This window comes from Eutrigla gurnardus (assembly GCF_963514095.1).
Source record: "Eutrigla gurnardus genome assembly, chromosome: 8".
NCBI classification, from domain to species: Eukaryota; Metazoa; Chordata; class Actinopteri; order Perciformes; family Triglidae; genus Eutrigla; species Eutrigla gurnardus.
In genome coordinates this window covers 13,936,382-13,958,138 of record NC_139922.1, presented here as the reverse complement: position 1 = coordinate 13,958,138, position 21,757 = coordinate 13,936,382, and the positions used below count along the sequence as shown (strand labels likewise).

Below are 21,757 nucleotides of genomic sequence, written 5' to 3'. Positions count from 1 at the left end.
TGTGTGTGTGTGTGTGTGTGTGTGTGTGTGTGTGTGTGTGTGTGTGTGTGTGTGTGTTTCTGCGTGTTTCTGCGTGTTTCTGCCAGGGAGCCGCCAGGGGGAGCCACTGTTTTAGTGTGGCTTCTCCTGGATGCAGCGCATTAACGTACAGGCGAGGTAAAGGCGGTCACGTGACCGCTCGTTGCCGTTGGTGAGTTTTTTTTACCCATTATGGCGGAAGGGCCAACCGTGCGGATGGACCGTCGCTCCCACTCTGATGCTTGTTTTGGCTCTTGAGGGAGGGCGTCTTGTTTTTATTTTTTTCCCCCACTTACTCATAACGGACTGGTTCCTCTTCAACTAGACTACACTCGTATTTATCGGCGAAGCCATGGCAGACCGCGGCGTGGATTTGTCCGCCCTGCCAAAAGAGGTTAGAGACCAATTGGCGGAGTTGGATCTGGAGCTGTCTGAAGGTAAAGGAGGGGAGGGGGCCGGTGGGCTGATATGGGGGGTGACGGGGATGCTATAGCAGATTTTCAAGCTAGCTACGTGTCTCAGCTGTCTGGGCTAACCAGCATCGTTCAAACCGGCAGTTTCTTCCCTTTATGTTACTCTTACGTTTGTTACACTTGACTGAGAGCCCACGTCAGGCACCGGGGCTAGCTCATTTTGTGCTAATACAGGATGTGGGTACGCGAGCTAGCAGTGCATGACATGCAGCAGGAGGAAGAGAAAGGCTCCCATCCCTTCCCTCGTGTCTGCTCTATCTCAAACCGTACACCGGCTCATTTCTAGCGTAACGTCGATTCAGAGATGCGCTTCAGCACCAAAAAAACTCCTCATTCGCTGTGATATTGAATGCCAAAGCCATGACTTAGTATCTCTCTCTCTCTCTCTCTCTCTCTCTCTCTCTCTCTCTCTCTCTCTCTCTCTCTCTCTCTGTGTGTGTGTGTGTGTGTGTGTGTGTGTGTGTGTGTGTGTGTGTGTGTGTGTGTGTGTGTGTGTGTGTGTGTGTGTGTGTGTGTGATGTAGCTGTCTGGATGGCCAGAGGCAAGGTCTGGCTATCAGGGCTTTGACCCTTTTCCTGTCATCCTCGTTATACCTCTTGTTGAGGGTGAGACTCTGATTATTCTGTGAACACATGATGGCTCCCACATTTGACACACAGTTTACTCGCCTTGTACTTGGTATCTGTGTTAAACTGGATTTTTTTTTTATTGCATTAAAAAACTGTGAGTCACTGTGACTCGTGTTGAGATGTAATGATAAGGCCCTAAGCCATTATGTGCTCTGTTGTCATGTTGTAGTTCACGTAGTATGATCTCACTGATCAGCAACATGTATGTACAGAGCCCCGGACGCCTGTGTAAACCTGCTATTACTGGAATTATAGGGTTACTTGCTTGCACTGCTCATCGTGGGTTTCACTACCCTCAATCTTGTGGTTAAAACGTGTGAGATCTGTGTCAGGTGTGCACTACCGCTCTTTGTGGATTTAAGTGGATGATGGCAGTTTGCAAACATGTATACCATTCATTTATCCAAAGCGTAGAGCAATCAACCCCTCCCCCAGAGCAGCTGTTAGCCCCTGTCAAGCTCTACACCCACTGTCACATCCCAATGACAGTAACCCCCTTTCTCCTCCTGCATGGCACCTGGGCTATTCTTCCAGCTAAGGTAATCGAACCCAGTCGTACTTATTGTCTACATCGTCACTTAATCATGTCTGTAATAAGACCTTGGAAAGTGTGATTTGTTTGATTATCAAATCAAACTCAATTTGTGTAGCACATTAAAAAAACAACCAACAAGTGCATAACGAGCATAACATGCAAATCAAACAATAAGAACACAAGAAAACATAGGAATAAGAATAAAATAAATGCAGCACATCAGTCTATATTACTCATATAACGTGACAAGGTGAAATCCTGTTGATTATAAGGATATTGGAGTGGGACCCTTGATACATTTTACAGCCCATATCAGTCAATATAAATAGTAAGCTGATATATTGCCTCTGCAGGTTTAAAAAAAAAAAAAAAAATCCTTACTGACCTCCAAGGTGAATGTGTCATTCAGGTGTAGATCAGCTATCAAGTAGTGTGTTGTGTTGATCTGAGATTTTAAAGAGTTATTCTGGTGGTTTAGGGATATTCCATCTATCCATCGTCTACCGCTTATCCTGTATTCAGGGGGGGCATCGAACCCGGGACCCTCTCGCTGTGAGGCAACAGTGCCCACTACACAACTGTGCAGCCCCAGTTTAGGGATATTTTAGCCCCTTAATTAAGGGTTTACCAGTCTTTGGTCATTTTAAAGCTAATATGATGTTGTGTGTGTATGTGATGCAATGTGCTGAGATGGATGGAAAGAAGGACAAAAACAATAGCATATTGTTTATACATTATTTATATTGTGGTAACTATCCCTTTAGCATCTCACACCAAACTGTGGCCAGTGTATGAATAAATTATCTGGACAGAATTTTTATATGATTGTTGCATCACTGTGATGGTATTTAATAGTAAGGTATTTCATTTGCTGGATTAACCAAAAAAAGACATATCTGTCAGATATATGTAGATACAATAGAATACAGTGGAAAAGCTTGGGCTGCAACTTAAGGATTATTTTCATATTCGATTAGTATGTCAATTATTTTTTGATTAATTGATTATTAGAAAAAAACAGATATGTATTAATTATTTATTTATTCATTCAAGTACAGTGCTCCACTTTTCTGGCCTTCATAAATAAGACAATTCTATAAACACTGAGGGTAGAGAATCAACCTAAAGTAATATTTTTAGCCTTTTTTTAAAATGGTGCAATGCACACGTTGGCACTTCTGTGATGAGCTTGTTAAATCTACCTTTCTCGTCGGGTGCATGTCGCCCCCAAATATTCGAGAGCGCTCCGCGGATGTGTCTTCACTGTCCCGTCAAATTAAAAGCCCTCGCAGAGTCATGCAATTGCGACTTCATGACATTTCATAAAGGTCTGAAGCAGCGAAACAGAGCAGGAACACTGATTTTAATATTGTGGATAATGTTAGACTACAACAATGTACTAATGTAATCACATGAACTTAGCCTAATGAAACAAGCACAGTTTAACTGAGTTTCACTGCAACACTTGTGTTGAAGTGGCGGATCAAATGTCATGACACATAATGTCATGTTAATTACTATATAGCCTACAAGCTTCGCGACTAACGCCACGCAGTCTGCTTTCTTGTCACAAAATAGGCATACGCTTAGCAGCTAAGCCACTGCAAGATAACCATATCACACATTATAACGTGACATGGCAGTGGGTCGGTCTCAAATGACAGATTACCATTTGGATCACCCTTCACTCCAAACAAGTCATATCATGATATCACATCTGTTCAAGTCTGCTTGTTTCAATTTTGTTAGTAATTTGATTTTGAATTGTTGTTATCTTTCTGGGTTTTTCCTCCCATCGAGTCAACCTGCTTTTATGCTGCTGTGGCAGGTGAGGTTCACGTTGCAAATATTATAGCTCACAACTTTCTTTGGGGCGTGCGTGTAATGCTGCTGTGATTTAGTTGTTTAACTTGGCTCGGCCATGTCGGAAATGGTTTAATTAAAAGGTATTTACGTAGTTGGCAACTTTTTTTTATCATCAATTTTAATCGATTGAATCGATTAGTTGTCCCGACTTGAGTTGCACAAGAAACAATCATCTTCACATTATGGGGGTGGCCATGTTCATTGTGCAGGTCCCACATATTGGTTGTCATTCAACAAAGTGGTGACTGCTTTTCGGATGGCAGCTCTCAAATGTAGAGGAACAAAGAGTGAATAAATATAGTCTCAACCATATTGGCTAAACATTTTTAATGTTTCAGTATTTTAGGTTCATGTATTTCAGCTAGCCCGTTGATGACTGGATGTATGTGGTATGTCATCACCTTATAAGGTTGTTGTTTTTTTGTCCATAACAAGCACTTCTCTGAACCAAGTGGAAATGCCTGTTCCTGCGTTGCTCGGATAAGAACACAGGCCTGCCAAATGGCCTCTTAAAAAACAACCCAGTTCTGCTAGCCCCCTGTGACCATGGGGACACAATGAGGACCATTCAGCTGGTCTGAGCCGCCGTGGCCAGGAGCTCTGCTGCCATTTAAGCCATTCAACTGAACCCAGCCTTTGTGTGCACATTGGAATGAGCTGCCTCCACAGGAAGAGTTGGGAGGGGCTGGTCACTGGTCATACTTGAGAAGATGACGTGTAGTGTAATACTGCGAGAATTGGGTTCACCTCTCTCACCATGCCATCTCTCAGCTGAGGTAGCCAGAGGTAAAAGGGGATGTCTGGTCCTGCCTGGTTGACATCCCCCACCATCTGTCAGCCATGTTGTTTGGACGTGTAATGCTGCTGACATAAGCAAAATTCCACACAGATTAGTTTTGGTTTGGGAGTTGGTAGCTGGTGGTCCAGGCCAAGATGCCATTTTGACATTAAAGTAGAACTTGAAATGATTTGCACTTCCTCCCAGTCAACGTTTCAAAACTCAGGGACGCTGTCTTGGGTGCACATGCTTGTGCCTTTGTTTATAAGCAGATACAGTCGTATTCTTTGTATATGAGCAGTAGGGCTGTGTATTGTTTGAAATGTTTCGATACAGGTGCCGATACCGATATGTGGGATACGATACCGATACGAAAACTGTACTTTTTTTCGATACCTTACTTGGATGAGTGTTAAATACATTTCAATAACCATTTTTATTTTTTTCCGTGTTTTATGATTTTAGAGCATTTTTTCTCCATCAAATGGTGTTTAATCATTTCATCTAATCAAAATTAAGAAATTTACTGTAGAAACATTCTAGTAGTTCTTTTTATAATTCCTTGTCATTCAGAGACCATACATGTGCATAAATATGCAAGTGCATCACTTCCCCCCGACTTTTACCGTGTCAAAAGGCATTGATCCACTTTCCACTATGTAAGTTTTACTTTCAGTTGTGAATCAGTTCATTTCTGATCGTTTCTGATGTGAGATTCTGTTTGTAGTTGGTCATCACATGGATTCTTGCGCGTCGAGTCATTCTTATGTTGATAAAACTCAGACACACAGTGTGTGTGTGTGTGTGTGTGTGTGTGTGTGTGTGTGTGTGTGTGTGTGTGTGTGTGTGTGTGTGTGTGTGTGTGTGTGTGTGTGTGTGTGTGTGTGTGTGTGTGTGTGTGTGTGTGTGTGTGTGTGTGTGTGTGTGTGTGTGTGTGTGTGTGTGTGTCTTTCTTAGTCTTATTGTGTACATCTGTAGTCAGTATGTGCAGAGATTCCAGATTATTGCCAGTTGCTTCCTTTCTAGGCCAATCATGCAGTTAACCAGCCAACAAGCCTTTAGATGCAGCAGAAACAGGCTTGGCTCAGTTTTACATTAGGGGGGCCCTCAGCAGAGGATGACACTGATATGGACCCAGTCTGCATCAGCCATCTATCTTCCTGACCCTTGCCGTCTGACAGCATGCAGGACATAGCCTGATGGGTCCTTGAGGAAGACTCTCCTCCCAATTGGAGGAAGGCTGTGAAGGCATATCTCTTCTCTCTCTCTGTATATGAACAGGATATGCATAAACTAAAAAGTTTTTTTTTTTAGAATAGTCAAATTGCTTTTTTTTTTGTCAGATGACAGATGTCTCATAGACTTCCTCAAACTCAAGCTCATGTGGTCAGACCTCCTGTTTACAAGGTGCAGGTCTGCGTTGGCATGCAAACAGGAATCAGGGCCTGACACTGATTGTAAAGAGGAAATATATTCCTATAATCATAATTTCACAACTTTTGACTCTTGCAAGCCGGATGCAACATGCTTTGTTAACAGCTCTCCTAAATGTTACAACACACAATGCATTATGCTAGTTTAGATATTTGGGTAGTATATGCCTTTGTTAACGCCCAGTAGGTCAGAATCCTCTTTGTAGCTGCGGAGCCAAGGCCTTAGGTCCAAGCAGATGGTGGTGTACTCTTGGCAAAGGTCTTTCATTATGTGTTCTTCATGTGCATGCAGTATGTTTGTGTGCATGTGTTATAAAACTGTTATACTGTAAAAAGTTAATGATGGCTTCAGTCCCTTTTCCTCCTCCAGAACTGTTGTAGGCTGAATTATTCACAGGCCTTATTAAATATCAGGACACCCTCACAGAGTGGTGTGGGTGGGTGGGTGTTGTGAGTAAGTGTGTGGCTTCTTTATGCTCCCCAGGTAGAAGTTGAGGCATGCGTATAAAAAATAAAAGACAACCTGACTCTTTTGAGTTACTGCCAGGAGATTTATCGACATCCCACTCATCAACCCTCCAGACCCGCCCATCTCTTTCTACCGTTGAAGATGCTCGACTTGTTGAACGAGCTCATAGGGGATGTCAGCCAGGGCTGGCTAATATGGCAGAAATAATTGTTTTCTTATACTGATTACATTACAGTATGGTAATGTACACTGTATTACATATTAAACATTCAGATTGATGTTCCATGAAATTAACTTCTACTGTTAACAAAATGCTCTTAATTTTTAATGACAATTCGCTTGTAATTAATAATGTAGAAAACAGAATTTTGTCAAATGATAGGAAAATATGATCATATTGTCACAATATTTGCTGTAGTGTGAGGACTCTTGCATTTCTGCGCTGTCATAGTCTGAGATGACACATGGAAGAGTGGGGAAGTGTCTGTAGAGTGCTGTGAAGGCCTTGGTTGAAGCACCTGTGCAAACAAGCATCCTCTCTTCTGAAGTATCCTCGAGCAGGACTCACTGAAATTGGGCTCTGACCTTCCTATGGAGGCAGGCAAGTCAAAGGAGAAGTTTCTACACTCTGAATATATAAGTTCACAGTACATTAAACATGATCATTCATGTACTGATGTGGTATTGTAGCCCACTTATGTATCACTCCTTATATGGTCTAAGCAGGCCTGTTTCCTGCTGGTTGTAAATCTGTGAGTCACTGCAACAAGGTGTGTCCTCTTCTCCAGGGCACATCCATCAACTGCAAAGTGAGAAAACCTGTTTCAGCTTCCTGTCTCACCGGGCTGTTTACTTAGGTTGATTCAAACTGTGACTCATCATACGTGAAGAATGACGAGGAACTGTGTGACATCAGACCTTTTCCTCCCAGTCTGTACAACACCCACCATCATTTACCACTTGACCAACCTGTAATCCCACCTGGGGGTGACGGTGAAGCATCTCTCTAAAGTTTCATTGCCCAATCATTTCGCTGCTTTTGTGGCCTTCAGCCATTTAGTCAGGGGCCCAGGCTGTGACACACCCGACAATGTTGCCTGATTCACACTGATTTTTAAACCTCACAGGCTAAATGATTAACTCGTTGATGGCAAAACAGAAATCCTGTTGTCTTGTGCTGTTGTCAGACTGTGGGAGCTGATGCAAGTCTCCCCCAATGTATCGCCAGGCTATATCCACAGCCCGGCGGGCCATGTGACCACGCTAATGCTGAAGAATGCTCTTGTGAATATAAATAGACCTGGCTGGCAAGACAAATTCGCTTTCATGCCTGAGAAGGAGAAAACAAGCATCTCTTTGACACAAAGGCTCCGCCATTATTGCGGCGGAGGCCACCCTCTCAAAGTCCCAAGGAGTCAGTCGTAATTGTGCGTATTTCTTTCTCACTGAGGCTAATGTTCCTGGCTAGTAGACAGCAGTCAGTAGCAAACACTTCCACATCCATCCAACCGACTGGCTGCCTGGCTGCTACATGTGGGTCACTGGGTTGTGTGATAAATACCGCAGCCTGTTGAGAACTGGCCTTTTCAGGCCAATCAGCCTGCTGTCTGACCCATGGAGAGAGTTGCTATAGGTATGCTAATTGTTAAAGCATCATACCAATGGTTTTAGATATTTTTAGCATGTTACCCTGATAGCAGCACAGAAGTGCCACAAAGTGTGAACAACAGAAAACATTAGCTTATACATTTCCCCTTCTTATCTACTAGCATGGATATATACAGTATCTTGTACCCTGGCTTGCTATCTGAAAAAAATCAAGCATCCATGTTGAGCCGTTCAACACATCTGTAAATGTCAACATGGTTTGTATTAGATTTGGAACGGAGAGGTCCTTTATATAGATATTAACAATGATGTGTAACTATGATTGGGTGTATTATTGCTTTAAATTACCAGCGCTCTGAACACAAACCTGCTTGTAAATCATGTTATTCATAGTCATGACAGTTATTCTCTCTCTCTCTCTCTCTCTCTCTCTCTCTCTCTCTCTCTCTCTCTCTCTCTCTCTCTCTCTCTCTCTCTCTATCTCTCTCTCTCCCCCCCTCTCTCTATAATTGTCTCCATCTCTCATTTGGGCTCTTAAGCTGATCAGCAACAGCGAATCATTACAGCCCTTGTAGAACACAGGGTATTTTCTCAGCAGCAGGTCAGTTTCGAGATATGAAAGCACAGGCCTGCGTCACAGGAAGGGCTGATGGGAAACCAGTGCTCAGGGGTAAAGCAGCCCTGCTTTATACGTACAATGAAAGTTTCCGAAAGGTCAATTGCTTTCTCTGTCAGTCACTTATTGAGTTGTTGTATTTAGTTTTTCTTTTGTGATTCATGCCTTGCATTTGAACAGTTCTCTTCCCAATTATTGCACCTAGCCAAAGTATTATCAGTGAGGAGAAGTCCTCGGGAAGCCCCCCTCAACAAGCTGATGTGGATCTCCCCTCTTGGCCCCTCAGAACACATTGTGCTGGCACTTGGCTTGTAGTCATGGACCCCTTTAATAAAATTCCAGAGAGAAAGTGAAACAACAGCCATGAAAACACATTGAACAGGTGGAGCGTCAACCTCTTTATCCTGAACTATCAATAGAACTGGCAGTGTTGTATGTGTTGTATCATAGCCTTGAATGGACGCATTTGGTTAATATTTTGACACTCTGTTACATCACAGCTACAGATCTGGCTGGCCTTAGTCATTTCCAGGAGATTCACTTTTTGAGATTGTTTGTTTGCTACTAAGCCTGATCTGTGTTGTTGTGACTGTGATTGTGAGGAAACATCCTCTACAGTTAAAGTTAAATCCCATAATCATCCAAGAAAACTTTCTCTTGACAATCAAACCACGTGCACACTAGTTGACGTGTATGTCTGGAGACACCTGAGAAAGATAATGTCGCAATTCAGAAAATTCGGTGAGTCGTTTCAAGATGTGTGCTGTCATCAAGTAAGAACAACATATCTGACCATACAAACCTACGTCCATACAGTAATGTAGGTATTGAAAGTTGGCAGTTCTGCATAGCGTTTTCACATCCTTTTCTAATGTTATAGGCCTATTTTTGCTGGTTAAACTCTAGTGGTGTGTTTTTCAACTGGACCTGCGTGAGTGAAGATACATTTATTGATACAGAAACCAATTTTAATTGCAGCACTTTCAAGTCTCACCTTCCCTTCATTCACTATGCTTGCATCTAATCGCCTTGTTGTCGCTTGTTGCTAACATTGCCTCTCTACCAAGCCCTTTCACCTTTAGTGAAATGCTTGAGGTTTGTGTATTTTAGAGCTTGACGGGCTTATTTTTCCACCACATTTACTTTTTCACATGCCTCTTACAACCTGTTGAACATTGGCACACATTCCGAGTCGTCACTTTCAGCTTCCCATTTTCAGATTCCCGTCGTGATGACAGGCTGATTAATCACTTTGAGCAGTGGGCGGTGGGAGGTATGAGGACCATGAGCTGTCCAGAGAGTGGAACATAGGCAATAAGGTCTGTGTGGTCTCAATGTCAGCTGTAGACTTAACACCTCTGGATGTAAGCACTTCTCAAAGGCCGCTTCTGGCTTGTTATGAGCTTTTAATATTGGTTTAATGAGTCAGCTGCCTGGTTGACGTTCCTCCTTTTACATTCATTTAATGACAACATAATTCTATAATTCTTGAGCATTTAAGCCGAGGCAAGGAGTATAATTGATGAATGTGTCATCTAGAGGGGATGGCAGGTGTTTGGTGATGTGTTGTCTTGTGTACTCACTGACCACATTTGGGCAACAGAACATAGGACAGTTGAGTTGATGTACAAGTCTCAGGCCAGACCTGTTCCACCCTTCTAACCCCTGTAACTCTTAAAACCGCCACAGTGAAACTACATACCTTTTGGCTCACTTTCACTGCTCGGTACACTCTGTTTACCCAGCAGTGCAGAAACACTGGTCTGTCATGCAGTTAAATGTGTGTCTGCTTTGTTCTCCTTCCTGTTTTGTATGGTATGCTGAATCGAGTCAACCTACTGACCTGGTTACACTGTCCTCATACCAAAAATAAAAGAGAAGAGAAAGTGACAAAATAATTCACACATGTCAATTTATAGTAGTCAGAATATGCATTTTCTGAGCAGACATTTTCCCTTCCATAAAAAGCACAGGCGTTATAGCAAACACTTCATACTTACATGAGAGTGGTATCGTTCTTCTCATCTATCTCACATTTGTCGGCACCTTACAGACTTTTTTCACAGAACACATTTTGACTTGTCATCACAGGAGAACCACAGGTGTTACTAATAACATTAACAATGGCTCACTTTTACGAGGTGTCCAAGTACGCCAGTTTAATGTGCCAACGTACACGATCCCAGTGACACCTTGTAAATGTTATCTCATTAAAGCACATGTGTTATAGTTGCAATAAATTACAGCTGTGCTTTAACTCTTATGCTGGGGAGAGAGAGAGAGAGAGAGAGAGAGGTATGACATGCTGTGCAATAAGTATAGGTGTCTAATCCGAACAAAAATTGATGTGGGATTTGGCCTCTCATCTCAGGTGGCCTCACTAATCTGTGCACCCACAAGCACACCACTAACACCCAACCTGTTAACTAACAGCTCATTGAGGTGGCAGTGTTAAACGCGGCTCGCCTGAAGAACAAACTACATTAACTTTGTACCGTTACAACCCACTTGTGGCTGTCTGACTTTAGCTGTATCACTTTGATGGAGTAATGTGCTCTATGTTTATCTAGAAGCAACTTTCACTGCCAAGATTGTCTGTTACCCAAATTAGTGTGTGAAAGTATATTAATAACAGCACAGAATATAGAGGAGTATCAGGATTCAGTTATATGGCTTCGCTTTTGGGAAACACTTTAGTTTTTAAAGACTTTTGGCTTGGTCAATATACGTTCTTCTTCTGTGGCTTTCTCAATGCTGTAACTCAACCCTGGCTCAAAACGTCACTGTACTCCGACAACAGGCTCAAGAGTGCTGTCTCTGCCAATATAAAATGCACAATGTAATTGAAGTAATGGAGGAAGTCGGGCAATGCTCAGTTGGCACTCAAACAGAATGTTAGTGCTTTTAAAGCTTGGAAGGTAACAAGCTTTTATTTCTTTGGCCGAAACAACTTCAGGATGCTGACTGTCCATTCTGATTGCTGGATATTTCTCTGAGTTTGTGGGAAAAAATCCCAATTTTGATCCTAGTACAAGCAACACAATTGAGCTAAAGTGTTTTCATCCTGTACAGGAAGGTCTGATTTGGTGAAGCGATTAGGGGTTTGAGTAGGGGAGGCTTGGCCACCTTGTTTATGTGTGTGTCAGTGTGTTTGTGTGTATGCATGACATGTGTTACATTGATGAAGGTGTAAGATTTAGCTGAAGGAATGTGTGATTGTTTCACCTTCAGGGTCACACAGTGACTATGTATCAGTACATTGAGTTTGTCTTTCTCTCTATTTTCTAGGGGTGTAACTGTACACAAAATTCATGTTTCAATACAAACCCAGATTTTTGTGTCTTACTTTAACCGTTAAGGCACAAAAATACTGGCATATTGTTAATTATGATTCTGTAATCATAAGACTCTGACCTCAAAAATGCTCATGTGAATGCACATTGTAGCAGGGCTAAAGCACTTTGACCATTATGCTTTAATGTCTACAATCAGGTGTGGTCACAAATATGCATCGATAAACGCGCTGTAGCATTAATTATTACTCTGACTCGGCCTGAAGCTGTATATACTATGTATATATTGTTACATTGCTATACTATGTATATATTGTTACATTGCTTAATCTCCATGCACTACTGTACATATACGCTAGCTAATTTATATTGTATACACTATATTTATAACCTGTAAATACCCTAATTCCATATTATCGCCTGTTTATAACCATTCAACCGTTGCAATAGCATTTACATATGTCAATACTGTATATTCTATATTCTATATTTTTATTATTACTGCTAAAGCACTTCTGGTTGGATGCAATCTTCTTTTCGTTGCCGTGTACCTGTGACTTGTGCAATGACAATAAAATTGAATCTAATCTAATCTAATCTAAAGCTGCCTGATCGCTGTGGGGAGAAGGACTCGCCGTCCAGTTGTTGTGGGTGTGGCACACAGTTTGACACACCGTTGTCCACTGAGCTTGATTGACGCTGCTAACCGGGCTATACCAACTAGCATGCTACAGCTGACAACAAGTGGTGCACTGCCAAAACCTTTTAGGTGAAACTCGCACTCCAGAAGTAGGCTACTGTTCTGCCTGTGCTAATATTAGGGGTCACAGGGCACACTGAACGATGTTCCCATTGTTACACCTCTGCTAGTTTCCTATAAGCCCCACCTTGTTGCTGTCCTGGCAGCGCCACTTCCATGATTTCACTTTCTGTTTTTCACACCTTTTGTTTTATCCTCTGTTCTGCTCACTCCCTAAACTCATTTCCCCCTTGTATATTGGCCGGTATTAGATATCTTTGACTTAGAGCCTAACTGATTTATTGGTTTGCTGATTTAATCAGTAAATCGCAGATATATATTGATATTGGAGCATATGCTGGCTGATTTGCTAGGTCATAAAACATGGTGTTATTTCATAACTGAGTACAACAGCTGTAAAAACTAGTATGATAAATCTAAAAGGAGACCTGGAGTAGAAAATGGCTTCGAATAGTCTAAATTGAAATAATCCAATATCCCAAATAATCATACTCATCATCCTAGTAATCAGTAAATACCTCAGAATCCAATCAATATTCTTTCTAATACCAACATATGTCACAGGATCTGATAGGATAGATGAAAGCAAATTGTGCTGTTGATGTTTATGGCATTGTCTATGATTAGAGGCTAATGGGAAAATGTCAGTATGGGAAAAATGAGTTTGTGTTTATTGACCTGCTAAAGGGTCTGACTGAAGAAGTTAGACAAAAAAATGCACAGTGATAAATGATAACATACGCTATTTTGCCCAGCCCTACTCAGTCACTATTTGACGCAACCAAATATAAACCAAGTCTTTGTTTGCATTGGAGATTCTGTCTAGAGAAATTACACTCCCACTGCCTTTTTCTCAGCTGGACGGCAGATTTCTTCTGTCGTCCACTTCATCCGCTCTGTCTGCCTGAAACCCCCCACACAGGCCGGGTGGGTCCCAGAGGATTTGAAGGCCTGCATTTAGAGTGGAAAACATTGCTCTTGGAGTTGAGAGGCCTTAGTATAAACGTTCTAATCTCTTTCCAGACATGAATAAAATACCCCCCGACTGAGACCTGATTGCTGATATTTAATAACTGCGATTCAGCTGCTGAGTAGTTATACACAGTAGTTATACACAGTCAATGATGTGGTTTTCTGTTCATTTTCAAGCTCCATTGCATCAACTAACATAATACAGATTCCCATTATGTTTAATTTATTATACAAAATACTTTTCCATAAGGACCATTACATCCATAACTGTTTTACGACTGCCAGGTAGGAAAAATGGTCAAAGTAAAAATAAAAAAAACTCTTTCTTATAATAGTGTGAGGATGATATTTGGTGTAGCAAGTGTAGTCAACATGGTCATACATGTGTTCACAGTGGGGGTCCAGCTTATCCTGATTTTCGTGCGTCAGTGAATTGGCTGATTATTATCTTGAATAATTCATATTTTTGATCTATAAAATGCTAACAGAACAAACTATGATTTTTGCTCTGAATGTTGTATGTCGCTCCTTTTTAAATGATTACGGTGATCACAGTAGTTGCATCTGCTTCTATTTTACAGCATGAAATATGGAAATAAGCTTGTAAAATCTACTTTAACTAAGGCCCAGGTGCCATTAAATGGCCTTGGTGTCATGCTAATTCATTTGCATTTCCTGCGTGAGTGCAATTTACCCATGTTCTCAGCACAGTCTGCCCCTTGTTTTTGTGTTTCTGCTCTATAAATAAGATCCCGTGGGTGACGTCAGTTCCTCTCCCAGCCCCAGTGTGCGTTAGTGTTGACATGTAAATGTACGCACTGTGACTGTTTGTATGACTGTTTGTGTGACTGTCTCTGTTTGTGGTTGTGCTCTGTGCGTCTTCTTGCTGTCATCTTCTCACCAAGACCCTACAGGACAGGCCACCAGCTTCCTGTTATTGGTATCAATTTCTCACGAGTTTGAGGTGTAACAGTATTGCATGTTAGCATCTAATTTTTAAACCTCTGATAAACAATGCCGGCTTTGTGCAGATCGAACCAGGCTCACTGGCTAGAAGCCCGACCATGACCGCACGGGGTTGAAAGATAGTCCTACACTACAGACTCCGACCCCAGCCTCAATTCAGCCGTTTTTTTGTCATCTATCCTTTAAACAGGACCACGCAAATGGCCAGACGGAGTGATGTAATCTGTTAAATTAGATGTAATCTCAGATTACAGATTAGGACAGAGCCAAAAATGTTAACGCTGGATGATTCACACGATGTGAAAGGGAGGTGTTTTTTGTTCGCACTATCTGTGTAATTGAGGTTGTTATCCTCATTGATTGCGTGTGAAGGTGTCCAGTCTTGTGTCTGTATGCAACCTGTGTCTGCATGCAGTGAGGGGAACTGATACTGTGAGGCAAGAGGAAATGGTTTGACAGAAATGGTCATGTTGCTTCCTACCAGAGCTGGATGCCACCAGGCTAATCTGCCCACAGTAATTACAGGGCTCTACCAGGGGGGTGGATAAATACATGTGTATGTAAGGAGGTCGCAGTGGTCTGTGCTTGCAACATAATCGGAAGGCGGTCCAAACCATATTTAATGAGATGAAACCTCAGTGTTGCTTTGTGTTTGTCTGTCTGTTATTGAGACCCCTGGAAACTGTGCTGGCTCCACGTTTGTGTCTTTTTGATACAATATTGGTAGTGTTTTCATCATCTGGTGCCTGTGTTGCTTGTCGAAACATGCTCATATACTGCATATTCATCTATAACCCAAGGTGCTTCCTCTATACTTTAAAAACATCTTGCCAGTGTGTCTTTTATTTAGGAAAATGTGCCCCAACCACTTAACAGATGGTAAACTTTGGTATTAAACAGTGCTTCATTGAGCCTCTCAGGCACAGAGGAGCATTTTTCGTAATAGGGAACAGTTTTTCGGAAGTTGGGGCCTTAGTTGAGAAGTAAAAGGAGTGCTACATCGTAGTATAAAAGTTGGCAGCAGGTGTTCAGTTCAAATGAGTTTTGTGCTGTATTCCCCCAACACAGCCTGCACTTGTAATTATAACCTTAATCGTTCCTTCCCAACGTTCTCATCATAAATTACTCATCATTTATATATCATTGATTGGTTTTAAGTGTTCCTCATTGGGTTTGTTTGACGAAGCCAAATATTCAGTCCATTGTTAATTGTGACGTAAGCAACATCATTTTAATGTGTCCGCTACCTTCAGTTAGTTAGTCAGTCGGATGACTCAACATAAAAAGCCCAATGGAAACAACCATAAAGACATCATTGTTAAGTGCCCTTTAAGTACTATTGCAAATGGACAGTTCTTGGATTCCTTTCTTGGAAGCCATAATCTGAACGTAGTGGGCCACTGAGAATGTATTAAAGATCCACCATCTTATGGTGCGTTCCATTTACCTCGGAAGTCGGAAGCCGGAGCTGGGACGTCACGCCCGAGTTATCAGCGTTTCAGTTACAAAGTCGGAAAAAGTAGCCAACGGCCAAAAACGGAAGAGGAAACAAGATGGCTACATCTACAAAAGTTATTCTTGCGCTTGCCTTGTCCGAATATAAACACCTTCTGGAAAAATATGCGGTCCTTCTGCAACCTGCAAACACGGTGGATTAAGAGAAAACACAAAGTCTTTCTACGTATTTCATTGTTTACAATAAAAGTATTGATCGCCCCTTGATCGGTCATCAGTAACGTTACTGTTTACAACCGGGGCAGCCATCTTTAAATGTCAAGTCGGGCTTGTGTGAATCGTCCGACTTTCCGAGTCGGAAATCCAACCTCGGGGCTCGTTCCAATTGAAATTTCCGACTCGGAGCTCGGATATCCCGATTTCCGAGTACAACTGGAACGCACCCTTAAGGCACTGGTTTATGTAATCTTTTTTGTAACATGCACCATGTCACCTACAAGCTTAAATAACAACATGACATATTTAGCTGTTATTGTACAATTTTTGTAGAAATCTGAAAAGGTATGTTTGATAACTTCAGCCTTCATGGTGAGCACATAGATGAGCCACACAAACACACTGATGTGCTGGAGGATGCAGATTAAAACTGTCCGCTAATGACTTTGACTGTAAAATCCCTTAATGTCATAACGTAGCGCTCTATAATGATTATTGGTGGGGTGTTTATGTGTGTGTTTATCCCCTCCGTGACCCTGGGCTGTCAGCTGTGAGAGGACCGGCCCTCTATCTGACTTGTCCTGAGGTCAGAGGTCAAAAGCAGTTTAAAGCAAGAGTAGGAGGGTCACTGTCATCTCCACTTAAATGAGCTCTGAAACAGCTGCAGTGGTTGGCCTGTTTACACAACCAGTTTGATGAAGACAAACTTTGAATTCAACGTTGCATAATACGACATAATACAATTGCATTTCAACAGCTTAACGTGGCGATATCTGAGCCGAAGGCCTGTAGCTAAATGTGCTGACAATGCTAACAGTACAAGGGGGGGACAGGAGGGTGGGTGCTACGCGACGACACCTACAGTGGGAGCTGCAACCGCTGTCAATATCATATAATAATAATAATAATAATACCTGGATGACTGGAGGAATGATTATGAAGATTGCTTACAGAAAGTAAATAATATTTTCCTTGAATATATACTTAAAAGAGTCATTTGTATACACACTTTTCGAAAACTGGCCTCTACTACGAAACAGGTCCCAGTTATGCCTGGGCAGACAACACACATGATCCTGGTTTGACACACTGACACACATCTCACAGAGAAGGCCTGTAATGCAAATCTGCTTCGGGCTCAGTCAGCATTCACTCCACTGTGTACTCTAGCACCCCTTAACCTGCAACAGCTGTGTATACACACATGTACGCACACAAATACATTCACTTCCTGCACTTCAGGGGGGTTTTGGCCAATGGGCTAGCTGCCCTGGCCAGTTGGCCCTCTCTACGCATGGTGTTCTCCAATCAGCACATTCCTCTTCTCTAGACACGGGGAGACTATTTTGGCAGCGCACGCACAGGGTGGGGTAACGCTCATATCCTGTCCCCTGACCTCAGATTACACACACACACACACAGAGTTACTGTACTGTTTTGTACTCATGCTCGCACTCAAAACACCACATTCTTGCTCTTAAAACATACAACTTTGCCTCTGTTTTGAAGCAGCTGTCACAGTCGGTCTTTCAACCCAGAGCCCTCGGTGTCTCTGCCCACTGCCAGCAACAGAGCCAGTGTCGTTGTGCCAGTCCACGCCTGTTGTTACTAATACAGACTCTCCTCTGTCTATGTTAATGACTACTGCTCCCACAATCTTTCCACCCCCCATCCGGGCACCACACCGCAGGCTTGACAGAACCCCATCTCCAACAACAATGACGTTCCAGTCCACTAAAATCGGTTTGCTATTAATTGCTGTACTTGCATGTATGTTTGCAAGTGTTTTCCTCCACAATAACAAGCCCAAGAGAGGGAGAAACAAAGAAAAATAAACTGTAACGCACATTTGCTGCTGTGTTTTTCGTCCAAAGTACATTTAAGGCCAGTGTGTGTACCCAGGCATGAAGTCGGAGCTGACTGCTGGCCAGCCCGTTTGAGCGTTCTTATGCAGCGAATGACAAAGCACTCAGCACCAGCACTCAGCATCACAAACTCACTCTCTCTAAAACTGTCTTTGACGTCTGCTGCTTTTTTTCCCCCTCTGCAAATGATGTGCACTCCCTCTACTCCCTCCCTCATCCCAATGATTCGGAAACTTCGGAAGTTTCTTACATCGGAAGGATAAAATAAAGTCTGCAAAACTCAAATATTGGCAATCTACGTCCTCAATCCTAAGGGAACTTCCTTTTTTATTCACTCATTTTTCCAGGCAAACACGGCACACACCGGCGAATAGTAACCAGAGTGAGAGAAAGCTTTAAGATGCACAGAATCTGAGTCACACATGGGACTCCCCACCCAGTGCCGGCTTATCCAGCTCACCAGCCTCCAATCTGCTGTTGAACTTTGGCTCCCCTTTTTGCTTTTCCTCATTTTCTTTCAATTGTTTAATACTCCAAGCTGTGTACGCTCTCACTTCTTCCAGTGACTCACAACATGTGTTTTTCACCTCACCCCACACAACCATCACCTCCCTGTTATCTTTATCTACTTGGGATATTCTCCAGTCATCCACATCTCAGATGTCTGCTTCCCTTGTTGTCACTAGTCAGAGTTTGTGGAGGAGGTGCCGGGATTGAGGCTAAGCAGTCCTTTGGCACATTGCACTTGACATAGCATACGGTGTTCTCACTGGACACAGAGGAAGGGAAATAAGAGGAGGAGAGTTCGCAGAAGGGGGATTGTTTGTGTGTACAAGGGGAGTGTGTATGTATGCCAGTGAACTGGATAAGGGTGTATCTCACATGAGTGTTTGCCACACAAGCCGACTTGTGTGTTTTGGGGTCCCAGTTAAGTGGACTTTGCCTTGCTCTCCAACTCTGGTAGCAGCGGGAATTCTGCCAGTCCAAGGCCGAATGAGGAAGGGGTGGAGCAGGCTGTACAGTGGGAAAACCATGGGAGGGAGGTGGAGGAGATGAATTCCCATGTGAAACGGGCTCACATGGCTTCCGTTTTGCTCCACGTATTATCCCAATGGTTCCCGATAGCCTTCAGTTTTACCATTGTTGTGCCACGCATGGTTATCTGCTAGTTGCCGTAATCATATTTGGGTTTCGTTGCCTGGAGGAGGTGTATGTGCACTCATCATGTTTATTCACTGGGGCTAATGTAAGGCCAAACAATGGGGTTATCTCCTTGCCTAGGGGTTGGGGTTATAAATGCACTGAGCTGTCAACATGTGGAGTTCAGCAGTTTTGGATTATTATTATTATTGTAGCAAACCCCTGCAAATGTATTCGACAAAGCAGAGGTTGTGTGTTGTGTGTACTTTATCTAGTGTGTGTGTGTGTCTGGTGTTTGTGTGGTAATTATGACCAAAATAACGGTGTGGTGTTGCTGTTCTCTCTCCTAGGTGACATCACGCAGAAGGGCTATGAGAAGAAAAGAGCCAAGCTGCTGGCCGCTTACATCCCCCATTTGCCAAGTAAGACCAACGCTCTTTTTCTTCTTTTCACTTCTCAGCCCTCTTGCTCTCTTTCTTGCGTAATCTTCCCCTCTGTCAGCAATTTTGGTGCCGGTCTCTTGCTCTCTGACATGCGTAATGTATTTGCAGTCAGAAGTACTCATCAGTTTATGACTCCTGTAAGTGTTGATCTCAGCTGTCTGTGTACAGGGTGGTTCAAGTTTTTTTCAGCTCAATAAAAGAAGTAGCTTCACTGAATATATGTGTGACTGTAATTCTCTTTGTCCAAGTTGTCAAAGAGAATTTCTGGCTTTCTGTGGCACTCTAGTGGCCAAAGTGGGAACTGCACACATGAAACCAAAGCAAACCGTATCCTTTAACAACTTCTCTAATTGCTGCGGTGCTGTCGTAAACCCCCAGAATAACAAAACCACTGGGTGCCTCAAATTTGAACCTGTGAACGTAATTTGCATGTAACCAGTGTCAGTCAGGGAAGTACCAGAGTTTCACTGTACTGCTATGAGCCAGTCGCCTCTGTCTATGTTGGTAAGATGATATGTTCGTTTTTTTTCCCTCAGTCAGCTGACTCACATGAGGGTGTGTTTCCTCAGGAAGTATTGCACCACAGAAGCATTGGCATGAAAAGATCTTTCTCAATGTGTCACGCTGCTCATTTTAAAAAGAGGAATACGTCCTCCTTTTAGCTCCTTTTCATGCTTGTTTAACCTTGGCCTGTTTTTGGCTTGAGCTACTACGTGATAAATGTGGAACGATTACACACACAGGGGATTGAGAGGGACTTCATGAATCTGAATTTCATATGGATCATTTCCATATTTAGTACTTGAATTAAAGTCCCATGGCTGTTAGCAGCTTTTGCTTTGGCAGCTTGCCCTGGATGTTAAAGCAGGTATTGGAAAGCAAAGGTCACCTCCTGCACCCGTCCCATCTGGTGTCCTTATACCGCTGAACCTTCATCGACACGGGGCCACTGTTTCCCAGGCCCTCTGAGAGAGGATGACTAAAAATATATTTGCTTGAATCTAGCCTAGTTTCATTTACTGCCTTAACAGTACAAGTTACATGACAAATCAAGTGCATGTCCTTATTTCACTTTATGCTCAGAGGCTCTGTGCTGAGGCTAAATTTAGACAGCTTCTCTGAGTTTAATATAATATTTATGCGTACATGTAGCTGGAATGTCATTATTCAAAGCAAGACTGGAGCTTTCCTAAAGCTCATGTTTGTGTTATTTATTCACACTACATGTGTTTTATTGACTTTGCACATACCTGCTTTTATTCTGCAGATGTGGATCTGTCTCTGCCAGATGTACAGCTTTCCCCGGGCCACAGTGCTGACCCCAGCCCAAGTCCTGAGGCTCCGGGCCCCTCCACTTCTTCAGCCTCCAGACACCACCGTGCACACCGCAGTGGAGGGGCCAGGGACGACCGCTACAGATCAGGTAGCCTATATGATCAGCCTTTTAACTGAATCTTTTGAATGTATTTTTTTATTTTCTTTCCGTCTCACTACCTACTTTTGTCCCTCTCTGTTTGTTCTTGGCGTTTATGTAGACATCCACACAGAGGCTGTACAGGCAGCACTGGCCAAACACAAAGAAGAGAAGATGGCCCTGCCCATGCCAACCAAGAGACGTTCAGCCTTTGTCCAGTCTCCCATAGAAAACTGCACACCCCCAGGTAAACTAGTTTATTCACATTTAGTGGGTTAGCTGGTGGTCCCTCTGGACAGTTAAGTGTCCACATTGCTGAGTTGTGTTTTTACTGTATCCCTGCCAACAGTAAGGATGCTGCTCTGTAGCTGACTTCTGCCTTATTGTACCTCTTTTTAAGGAGGGCAGGCAAAATTATGAATGTGTCCATTGAGGCTAAATAGTGTAAAAGGCATCTGAATATTCAGGCTTTTCTCTCTCCATCAGACACATCTTCTGCATCAGAGGATGAGGGCTCACTGCGCAGAAAGGCAGCTCTCAGTGCAGTGCTGGCCCAGAGCCTGCAGAGCCCCGATTACTGGATCAACCGTTCCGTCCAAAGCTCCTCCACATCCTCGTCTGCTTCCTCCACCCTCTCCCATGGAGAGCCCAAGCCACAGCCCCAGCCACAGCCTGCTCTTTCCCTATTAGCCGATGTACTGGCCCACACACGCATAGGTAAGCGTCACTGATAAATAGCTCTGATGTTAACAGGTACATACAAGTGATGGTTGGCTGTCGTTCCCGTTTATGACGGACACTTTCTCCT

General features: G+C 42.9%; 1 protein-coding gene across 1 annotated transcript in view; it reads left to right on the top strand.

Moving 5' to 3' along the window:
* Positions 1–225: 225 nt before the first annotated feature.
* The window catches only part of dip2ba (disco-interacting protein 2 homolog Ba), a 39,703-nt gene continuing 18,171 nt past the window's right edge, over positions 226–21,757 (top strand). The window contains exons 1-5 of the mRNA XM_084016185.1: positions 226–455; positions 19,443–19,514; positions 20,803–20,958; positions 21,071–21,196; positions 21,436–21,666. Coding sequence (XP_083872311.1) covers positions 371–455; positions 19,443–19,514; positions 20,803–20,958; positions 21,071–21,196; positions 21,436–21,666 — 670 coding nt within the window. The 5' untranslated portion in view covers positions 226–370. The remainder of the gene's footprint in view (positions 456–19,442; positions 19,515–20,802; positions 20,959–21,070; positions 21,197–21,435; positions 21,667–21,757) is intronic.